The sequence below is a fragment of the Sipha flava genome, unplaced genomic scaffold, assembly GCF_003268045.1.
Source record: "Sipha flava isolate LNK unplaced genomic scaffold, YSA_version1 207_pilon_pilon, whole genome shotgun sequence".
NCBI lineage: Eukaryota > Metazoa > Arthropoda > Insecta > Hemiptera > Aphididae > Sipha > Sipha flava.
In genome coordinates this window covers 999,531-1,011,233 of record NW_020272813.1, presented here as the reverse complement: position 1 = coordinate 1,011,233, position 11,703 = coordinate 999,531, and the positions used below count along the sequence as shown (strand labels likewise).

The 11,703-nt window shown below is 26.4% G+C and overlaps 2 protein-coding genes across 3 annotated transcripts; both read right to left on the bottom strand.

The window, feature by feature from the left end:
- Window positions 1-1,223: 1,223 nt before the first annotated feature.
- On the bottom strand, window positions 1,224-4,951 carry LOC112682569 (putative mediator of RNA polymerase II transcription subunit 12). Its single transcript, XM_025553200.1, has 2 exons — window positions 4,680-4,951; window positions 1,224-4,600 (listed from the first exon to the last, which is right to left on the bottom strand). The coding sequence occupies exon 2, from the start codon at window positions 4,534-4,536 to the stop codon at window positions 1,396-1,398; it is 3,141 nt and encodes a 1,046-aa protein (XP_025408985.1). The 5' UTR covers window positions 4,537-4,600; window positions 4,680-4,951; the 3' UTR covers window positions 1,224-1,395.
- A 4,699-nt stretch (window positions 4,952-9,650) lies between these two features.
- LOC112682570 (zinc finger HIT domain-containing protein 3) lies at window positions 9,651-11,270 on the bottom strand. 2 transcript variants are annotated; one of them, XM_025553202.1, is made up of 4 exons: window positions 11,165-11,270; window positions 10,993-11,072; window positions 10,797-10,936; window positions 9,651-9,899 (listed from the first exon to the last, which is right to left on the bottom strand). In XM_025553202.1, the coding sequence occupies exons 2-4, from the start codon at window positions 11,058-11,060 to the stop codon at window positions 9,724-9,726; spliced, it is 384 nt and encodes a 127-aa protein (XP_025408987.1). In that variant the 5' UTR covers window positions 11,061-11,072; window positions 11,165-11,270; the 3' UTR covers window positions 9,651-9,723. The 2 variants fall into 2 exon arrangements, with proteins under 2 accessions (XP_025408987.1, XP_025408986.1); XM_025553201.1 differs by lacking the exon at window positions 11,165-11,270 and having other exon boundaries at window positions 10,993-11,132.
- Window positions 11,271-11,703: the final 433 nt, after the last annotated feature.

Here is an 11,703-nt window from a genome sequence, read left to right as displayed (position 1 = left end):
ATTAACACAATTCATTTTAAATAATGTTAATGTTAATTAAAAATAATTAAAATGAATATTTGAGCATCTATTTAATAAAATTGCTTTATTATTATTAGTTATTGAAAAATGATGCTCTGAATGATATGTAAACTACTTCAATATTTAAATAAGTGTAAACATTCTTATATTAAATTTCAAGATGATAAGTGATTCATAAAATCATCAAAATAAGCATTAAAAAAAATACGAAGAGGATTTTCATTATTACAGAATACCAATAAATTAAAACATTCAATTGTTAAGGACAAAAATATTCTCGGGTTTTACGGAGCATATATTATTTTAATATTATTTAAAAAAAAAAGAAAAAAAAACCAGTAAAAAGTGATTGCAATTATAAAAAACTGGTTATAGCTATTAGCAAATAAGTGTCGAAATAATTTTAATTTTAATAGCAGCGTACTTACTAAAAATAGTTAAGAATACACCGTTTTTTGGTTAAATTTATAATTGATTATATTTATGATTATTTCAATGAAATTATTACTTTAAATAGCTTAAATACGTTTTTTTTTTTTTTTTTAATATTATGCCCCTATTCCTTACCAATGTTAACATTAATCAACAAAGATATGTTAATCAGAAACAATTAATTTCTAGTTACTCTAATTTAGGAGTTGTGCTTTAATTTTTAACATATAAGTTCAATTATATTCTAACATAGAATTTGAAATTGTCTTTGAATTATATAAAATAAATATTTTAACTGTATATTAATTGTTATATGAATACACACCTAAATACAATCATTCAAAGTTGAATCAAAATTTAAATAAATCGTATATTAACAATGTCAATTTTTTTCAGTCGGTTAACTTTTTAAAATATGGTTTACATTTACATTTGCAAACAATTGCACATCACAAAGCAAGGGTATTAGTAACTTTATGTACCTCGTATACTAACAATCAAAAAATTAATCATAATCTCAAATTAAATTTTGAATTTGTTATTTATAATTACAAACAGTCTTAATAAACAAACACATTGAAAAACAAATTATTAATATTTTATGAAAAGTATAAATGAACAAAAATAAAACAGTGTCTTTGCTCCCATTAATAATCTAAAATAATCAAAATTTGAATATTCTTCATTTCGGGCCTATTTGATTTGAAATATCATATTCAAAAAAATATAAAAGTACATAGCTATATAGCTATTAAAAATTTAAAGTGTTTAATAATATTACACTGTACAAATCAAACTAAAAAAGATAACATTCTGTACACATCACTGTTTTTACAATATTTAGTCTAAACTATTGGTAAAGTATTATTTTTTATATACATACATATATATATATACATATATGTGTATAAAAATAGATTATTAAAAAGTCAAAACTAAAGCCTATTGGTTATGAGTTGACTGACTATTAGTAGGTTTTTGTTTCTCACGATTATATTGTTCTAATATGTCAGGTGGTACCAGCATCCTAAGATTAGAATTTTCTGTTTCTAACAGTCCAACTTTATCCATGAGCTCTGCAATCTTTTCTTTTAATACTTCTACTTCCTCACGCACAGCATACATAAGATGGCTTTTAACTAAATCCATAGCTTGTTCAATTTTATTGTCAATAGCAACTGTAGTAGTTGCATTATTAGTAGTCCCATTATCTATATCTTCACTATTACTGTCTTCTTTTTTTTTGTTAACAGCTTCTACAGTTTTAATTGATGGTTTGTACGTCATTTGTTGTTGAGAAGGAATGTAACAGTTTTGCATACTGTTTACATAGTTTGGGTTAATAGGTACATGTTGCTGTAGTGAGTATGTCATTTGTTGTTGTGACATAGGCATTGTGGGTTGAATGTTATTTTGTGACATAACATTAATTTGAGGTTGTTGCATCATATTGGATGGTACTGGTTGTTGCTGTTGTATATGCATTTGAGTAGATGTTACAGTATTTGTTGGAATTTGCTGCATTACAGCTTGTTGAAGTTGCATGGAATTTAAGCTTTGTGCCTGTGAATAAGTAGGTTGGTGCATGAGCGGTTGATTAGTCTGAATTGGCAATTGTTGGGGTTGAGATTGCATCATTTGTGGAGATTGTTGATATTGCTGTCCAGGTTGTTGCATATGTTGTGGTTGTTGTGGTTGTTGTGATTGAATGACTTGTTGATTTTGAGATTGAGGTACAGACATTTGAGAATTTGATTGATTTATTCCCAACTGCTGAGTTAATACCTGATTTTGTTGAGGCATACTTTGATTTGGTTGTAGAATTTGTTGTGTTATTGACTGACCTGATTGGCTAGTTTGGGTTAGTTGTTGCTGTAATTGCTGTTGGGATTGCTGTTGTTGCTGCTGTTGAACTTGTTGATTTTGGTTTAATTGTTGTGCTTGATTAAGAGTTTGTTGAGAAATCATTTGCCCTGTATGTGTAATTTGTTGACTATTTTGATGAATCATTTGATTTTGACCAGTAATTTGGCCAATCTGTTGTTGCTGAGGAATTTGCTGCTGATTAATTTGTTGAGGTTGAGACTGAATTTGAGTAGTTTGCATTTGTTTTGAGTGTTGCAATTGTGTCTGTTGGGATTGTAAATTAATTTGTTGAGGTTGTTGTGGAATTTGTTGACTCTGTTGAGCTATTTGTTGCATTTGATTTGATTGAGGCATTTGTTGGGACTGGTTAGTCATTTGAGTAAGCTGGGTGATATGATGAGTTTGTTGAGATATTTGTTGCTGGATTTGTGAACTTTGTGATGCTTGTATTTGTTGACCTACTTGTTGCATTTGTTGAGACCCTTGTTGTTGTTGTTGTTGTTGCGATGAAGGTACTTGCTGAACATGTGTCTGTTGAGATTGTGGTGTCGGTTGGGACTGTTGAATGTGCTGTTGAGGCATTTGTTGTGTTTGTTGAGGAACAGGCTGAGTTTGTTGAGGTTGACTAGGCTGAGAAATTGATGGTTGATGTGACATTTGTTGATTTTGCTGAACCATTTGTGTTTGCATTTGACTTTGTTGCACCATGGTTTGTTGGGGATTTGGTTGTTGTTGCATTTGTTGCACAGGAATTGGTAGTTGTTGATTTTGTTGTAATTGAACATGATTTTGTAATGATTGATTTTGAATTGGAATTGACTGAAATTGTTGTTGATTAATGTGTTGATTAGGCAAAGGGACTGTAGTTGAAGATTCAGAAGTAACATTTTGAGACTGGACTGGGGGTGAATTATAGTACTGAGGAACTTGTTGATTAATCATTTGATTAACTGATTGCTGTAATGGTGCACAGTTTGGCAGTACAGTTTGATTCGGCGATACAAATGATTTTTGAAACTGTGCTGGTATATTATGTTGCATGATTTGTTGTTGTAAATTTGCCTGTGACATAGGCTGTTGATATTGTTGCGGTATTGTTTGTGTAACATGCTGGTCTACAGAATTTAGATGCTGAATAGATTGTGGTTGTATTGATGAGTTTTGATTTTGCATAACATTAATAACTGGTTGAGTTTGTTGTAACTGAGGCTGCATAACTCCGGCATTGGCAATTACTTGCTGTATCTGATGAGACTGTAAGCTGGAATGTGGTATACCACTTTGATTAATATTATGTTGTGCTGATAATTGAACTTGAGTAAGACTTTGTGGCTGTGAAGCTTGTACAGAAACTGCAACTGGTTGACTTGTTACAAGTGGAACTTGCATATTAGTTTGTAAACTTTGACCAGGAGAAACACAGGCACTATGAATAGGAGTAGTTACACCAGATGACACAATGTTATAAGTAGAAGTTTGATTTTTATAATTATCAGAAGTGTTACAATTGCTAGTATAAGTACTTACATTATTAGTACAGACTCTAAACTCAGAACATTCATGATGACCATTGTCTAATGGTTCAGCTATATCCAAGTCATTTGCCTGAGAATAAGTTTTATTATCACCATTTACCATCATTATTTTGTTGTTTCCTGGTTGTTGTTGGTTCATTGAATGATCTAAAAAATCCATACACACCCAACGACCACGTTTGAATGGTTCTGTACTTTCAATTTTCACCACTTTAAATCGTTCGTTTCTATTTTTATTTTGAAGACCATTCAAATCACATTCGATCTTTTGTGAATTATTATCAATACCATGCATATCTTCATTTTTAATGGAACCTAAAGAATGGCCACTATCAGAATTATCAACGATAGCCAGACCATATTGTGAGCTAGTCGGTATAACTGGTGCAGAACTCCCTAAATCATTGGATGTACTATATACAACCATGTTGTCAGCATAATTTTGTAAGTCAACGTCATGCCTATTATCTGTTCTGTGTTCATGAACATGTGAATCGGTGTCTGGTGAATCTTCATCATTGTCATCATTATTTGGTTCTGTGATACTGGTTATCTCAAATGATGTCTTCTTTGCCACCGAGTTATCGCTGGGTGGTGGTAAGGAATTGGTATTTTCAACACAATTCTGCTTAACATCAGATGATGAGTCATTTACCTTTTGATCAGCATTACTATCATCCATAGCGAAATGTCTATAATAATCTACAATAATCCTATAAAATGGATTAGGCTGGGAATATTGTAGCCTAAAGATATTATTATAACAATATTGATATCAATATCTTACATTGTGTTAGAAAATGAAAACATAAGTGCATTACATACTTTTATTACTATGTACATTGTGTTGAGAGAAGAGACGTCAACGAGTTGATATGAATGACGATAAAAAAAAATAATAAAAACATATGCGTACTTCTACAACCCACTAGTTGCGACATTAAATAAATACTGCGGCACGGATTAGAGGCGTTGATGTGGTGATTAAGAGAAGCGGAAAAAAATTAACGACATTGAAAAACAAACAATCGATACAAATAAACTTTAAAACAATATACAGACGAACTGCATATTTCCACGAAAACACGCCTCGTCAGGCAGGAATGTGCAAAATAAAAAGAAACAACTTCGACCTTGCGAACATATGGCTGCTGCTTATCAGATATCGCATACATATTACCATGGAATAAAACAGTTTTTTACTACTCTACAGCATGTTTATTAACACTGATACTCGATAAAACTTCATTCTTGAGACTAAACCATAGACATAATATAATGTAATATAATATTATGTCTATGGACTACACCGACTCAACTTCACAATCTACAGCCTTCGCATTATATAGGTGCACAATTCCGTTCATAGACCTACAAAAAATGTTATAGTTATTTGATTTCATTCAATTACTGTCGTGATACGTACACAACGATAAAGATAACCATAATGCCAACTGCAGTTTTCAATGTTTACTGTTTTTTGGTCATCATTTATTCATGTTGTGTGTAATCTGAAATTCCAGAGTTAAACAGTTTATTGTTTTTAATATTTTTATCTATCAATTTTTAGTCATCTTAAATGAATAATTTCGTTAAACATATTTCAGTTGAACACATTTGAAAAAATTGTTTGATAAATATTAAACGCATAATTCTTATGAACTATTATTTGTATGCTATATAAAATGTTATTATCAATGTGAATTACAAATAGGTACCAAAAATACTTATGTTTCTATGATAATTTGATGATGTCATCGTTCTAAAATAATAATATACATCGTAAAAATGTACAAAAATTCAATTTTACTATATATATATATATATTAAGTATGTGAGTGACTAAGTAATGATGTCATAGTAAAATTGATTACATTTTAAAATACAAATATTAAGTAAATTCTTGAAATCGCTTTTGGTTTTGACAAATAATAATGCATTAAGAACTATAAATATTAAAATATTTTTTGATGAACACAATCCAATGTAATACCTCAATAATGAGGAATTATACTTAAATTTAAATAGTATCAGTGTACCTACAAATGTATCTAATTATATAGGTACCTAATAGTAATACCTTATAATAAATATTTTAAACTCACGTTTCGTTATAATAAAAAAACGCATGTGCATATTCTAATTAATTCAGTTTTCAAAATATGAACTCGTTATGTTTAATTAACATTGTTAATATTATAAATATTAATACATTTATGAAATATAATAATTATTAACATTTATATATATATATATATATATATATATATATATATATATATATTTATTAACTACTACATACATTTTTACTTTAAAGCCAAGATACAATTTTAATTTTTTTTTTTCGTAGAATAAAATAATTAAAAAGAACTCAATTGATGCTTGAAAAATAGGGTTCTTAATTAAAATAAATGAGTATTATTATTTTTAATTGCCTGCAGTCAATATTCTATTAACCTTATGAATGTATTCAGTTATAGAGTTAAAGAATATTTAGTTATGTATAACATATGTATATCGTTTTTATTTTTTACTTATCAATAGGTAATCTAGGTACATGATATATAAAACAGTCTATAATTAAATATATGTATTTTTTATTTTTATTTTTTTATAAATATATGTATTATAAAAAATTTTAATTCTTGTTTGTATAGTTCTTCATTGTATTGGTACAGTGCCGGTGAGAACCTTTGAGGGTCCCAGGGCTTATCGGTTTCGGCCCCCTTTACTTAGGTGCACTTGTTTGACCAAGACAGATATAGGTATCTACTACTTGTACATACTGTAGTGAAATAAAAATATTGAAATATGCACCTTATGCTATGGCAAATGAGATTAGGTACCAAATAATTTTGTTTAAATTTGTATAAAAGGCTGAGACGACGGGCCCTCTGGTATGTACGGTCCCCGGGGCTCTAGATCCTCTTTGCCCCATTCTCTCGTCGGCTCTAATTGTATACCATTTAAGGTAATTTAATATTAATTCAAACTGTTGTAAAAATATAAACTATTAACAGAACAAAATATTGAATTAATAATACAAAATAATTAGTTATTTTTCAATGTATCAATTTGATGAATTAAAATAAACTAAAAACTCAAACATTTCCAGACAAATTGTATATTTGTTTATTTCAACTACTTATATATTGTTTGGAAACTATAAATGATGTATAGACAAGTCCCGATTAATATTTTGGCAAAAAATTGTCTACCCCTTTTTCTTCAATATTAAAATAAAATTGTATTATTAAAAACATAATTATTTAATATACATACCTACAAAAACACTATACTTTTTCAGTAAGTTTAATGATATTGATAGTTCAGTATAGATACAAATTAAAAAGTAGGCATTTTTTAAAAAAACTAATTGTATTTTTGAAATTTATAATAATTATTTAAAACTAAACGTTTTCAATTCAAATTTAATTCAAATATTTTATCGTTTTTTGCTCTGAAAATTTCAATAGTAATATTAAATAAAAATAAAAATAATAATAATCAATAATCAATGCTCGACTTGAGGGGGGACGCAAGGGGACGGAGTACCCCAACTAATTTTCAGAAATTTTAGCATCCCCCTACTATTATTATGTTATAATTATAACGGTTAACAAGTTTTGGGGACGCTCTTTTTTTTTAAAGTAAATAGAATCCCCCTTTAATTTTCCAAGTCGAGCATTGTCAATAATATTGTCAAACTCAGGTGAGATGTGTATCGCTTTGATAAATAATATCTCCGGATAGTTTATTTTAATTAGTTATATTGTTAGCCAGATGTAGAACGTACTCTATTTTATATTATTTTCAATGATAAAAATGATTTTTCACTTGATCAGTTTGTAATAGGCTTTGCACGAAATGTGTAGACACGTTTCCACTTTTTTTAATGCATGTGATATTCGTATATTATTATTGGATTTATGTTAGCGAAATTTGTTGATATATGATGAAAAGATCTTAAACTATGAAATTGAAATTATTCGTTTGGCAAATTATCGGGATCCATAACTAGATACATGACTAGCAAGTTTTTTTGCAAATATCTATAGTAAATTTTTAATTAGGTTAAACATATTATTTTTCTTTAAACAAAAATCCAAATTTTTTTCTTGCTTCAATTTATCTATTAGTATGTCAATTTTGTTTATTTAGGTAATTTAGGCGTAAATCTATCACACATTACACAATTAATATCACTTAAAAACATTGCTTCTGTCTTTTTAAATTAAATGAGCATTTCCCAATTAAGCATTATAGCTGTATTGAACCATCCAAGTATCTACTTTTTCGATTAACTCAGTCATATGTATTTGCTTTTTTAAAATCATTAAAATATTATCAAACATGAAGCATTAAATTTATTAAAGAGTTATAAAATTGTACAAGAGCACTATTGAAAATAAGTTTTTTTGTTAAACTCAGAAGATTTTTAGAAGTATTAGTTATTTGTTGTAATGCAACATCCCATATAATAGTTAGAATAAAAGAAAATAAATTTCCTTTTTATTACGAGATATTAAAGAAAAGTATATAAAATACAAGTATAATTTTGTCGTAATGTTTTAATTTCATTAACATTTGATAATCACCATGTAAAAATAATTTATTTATTGTACTTTTGCTATATTTAGTTTTACTAATACTTACTTTTATATATTATTTATTTTTTTTTTTGTTATTATTTTATAACACTTTAGATACAAATATAAGAATGTAAAATATTAAAAACTACATTAACATAACAATACTCTAAAAATATAAGTTCTACATTTACTTAATTTGTAAAATATTTATATACTATTTTTTTTTTAGTTTTCATGCTGTGGATTATATGGAAGAGATAGTTATAGAGCAAAAAAATTGCCATTACCAGAATTATGCAGTCTAAATCAATATAATAATGATGAAGATTATAATTGGGAAACGCATTTTTATGGGGGTTGTTTTAATGTAGTTAAAAAATTAGAGGAACAATTTTTAAATCCAGTCATCACTCTTACATTGATTTGTTCATATTTACAAGTATTTATAGAAATAAATATATTAATGTACTAATTATTTGTCTTTTTATCATAATAAATATATTTTAATATAGATGTCAAATGCGATTTTGATTTTGAATTTGTTAAGACCTAAACCAAAACCAAGAAGATATCACATTGCACATATAAAAATATAATTTGGAAAATATTGAAAAATTAAACTAGGATATTGTTTACCAGAAATGAATAAATAAAAATGTGTTTGGTATATAATTAAATAAAAAAAAAATATTAACATTAGTCTCCTCCAATTCATAAATCAATAAAATTAATAAACTACAAAAATCAATATATTATAGTTTTATTAAGTAATTTTATTAACTTTTAATTTTTGTATGTTTATTTTAGATGTATCTATCTGACAATTAAATATATTAATAAAATAGTGCAAAAGTAAGTAACTAAAAAATAAAATAAAGTAATAAAAACTGTTTGATAGCTATTAATAGTCTCAATTAAAATATTAATAGCTTTATCAGATAAAAAATGAGTTTAATCAAGTTGTTTTTTTTAGACATGTAATCTTTTGAGTAACCTAATAACAAACAAGTTTAAAAAAACAAAATACATTAAGTATTTAATGAATAGCAAAGTCAATGAGGAATCAATAGCTAATATAATATGTCATAGATATTAAAAAGTTAAAATAGATTTTACACAATCTAAATTTCTTAAATATTTTATTAAGTAAAAATTATAATACTAAAAACATATTTTCAATTGATATCAACTAAATGTTTATAGCAACATAAAATTGAAAATCGATCAAATAAATTTTATATATAAAACATTAGAATTCAGCCTTTTGATTTTAATCCTTAATTTGAATTCTCACTCCTTACAATATCTATACACCGTCTAGCAAATTCTTCAAACATAGGTTCAATCATAGCTTTTTCTAATTCTTCATTAGGATTAGTACTGTTGTCTATTTTTTCCATTATTTTTTGTAAATAAGAATTAGAAACTAATTCTTTTAAATGTGTGTCATAACCTAAAAAAAAAAAAGTGATAAATTTAATTTAAAATTTTTGGGAAGTATTTTTTTGAAAAGTAATTTGGTTTAGCCTAATATAACAATGAATTAACAATTTGCATGATAAATTATAAAATATTGATATTTTTAAAAAAACAATCTACTTCAAATTATGAAATTGAAAATATTTTGTAATTTAAAATTAAAATGAATAAATAAATTTAAAAATTATTGTTTAATATTAACTTCAAGGTATAAAGTAAATTATAAATATTTTAACACTTTTTTCAGGTAATAATTTTAGTAATTTATTTTAGTATATCTCTAGATTTCTTAACATTTTAAACAACAACCAAAAATTCAGTTGCTAATAAAAATAACTGAAAATGGATTTTTAGTTCAGTTATTGTTAATTTGGAATATTGCCTAATAAATACCAACAAACATCATTCAATACATTTTTACAAATTTAATAAACTAACAAATAATGATTTATAATTGTTTTAAAATTTATAATAATAATATAAAATGTATTAGTACTACAATTATCAATGTAGTATACATCATATTTTTATTGTTTGATTAAACTTCAATAGCAATAATTTTAATCTTATACATAGAGTAAGTCAATATTTGAATATACATTAGCCAGTATTGACATAATTATCATCGATAAAAACTGTTCAAGTGGAAGAGATTGAATTTTAGTAGTATAAGGTGAAACCAATTCATTATTAGTTCTACTTAAAATTAAATAAGAATAACCTTGAAATAACTTTTACGTATAAATTTAGACTATGGTGTAATTCTTAAGTAGTCATGTTACCAGTAAAAAACCAATGAAATTATAAGTTTATCAATAACCTGAAAAACTAGATTTAGTACATCACATGTAATAACAAGGTATATACATACAAAGTAAATTCAATTTTTCTGGAGGGATAGTATCTTCAGTTGGATACAACTGTGTATTCTGTACCATTTCAACTGATGCATTTTGGCTGTCTGATGTACAATTATCTAATGAATGATTTTTGTAACACGCAACTGAACAACTGAAAAAAATAGGTAATTTTAAGATTGATTTTAATTTTTTTTATATAATGCTTACTATTTTATACTTCTGCATTTAGGACATTTATATTTGGTTTCGTTAGTTTTACAAATATCACACTTCATTACAATTTTTTCCTATAAAATACTTATTGTAGTTATTGAAAATTTTAAATTTAATTAGTACAAAAAATGTGTAGTAAGTACTTAAATATTAATGAACAAATTACCGTTGATGATTATTATTATTTACATCAAATTGTTGATAAATGTGTATAATCAATATTTTCGTTTAGATAAGTAGATAACACACGTTATAGGATAATTATATGTTTCATCTTTGATAATACCAATTATTATCGAAATTTGAAAACATGATGTCATAACATAAACACAGTGCAGTACCTATCCTATGTGGCTATGTTAAATATGGGTCTAAAATCGACGAGTACCTTTTTTTGATTTTATCGTTTTATATAGTTTGAAAAACTTAATATAATTTTGATTAGCCAAGAAAATATTTGATGAAACATACTGAATATGTTAAATATTTCCATGAATTAAGATAACTATCTTAAGCCCACTGTACACGACGCTTTTTTTTGCTGCTGGCTCCCGTATGGGGAGTTGTGATGGCAACATTGTTGGTTTTGGTGTTTGAAAATTCATTAATTCCTTGATGTTATACATACATCATGTTATAACGGATACCTATTATAATTACTTTATTCAATAATCATATTACTTGTGAGTTTTTTGATTATTATAA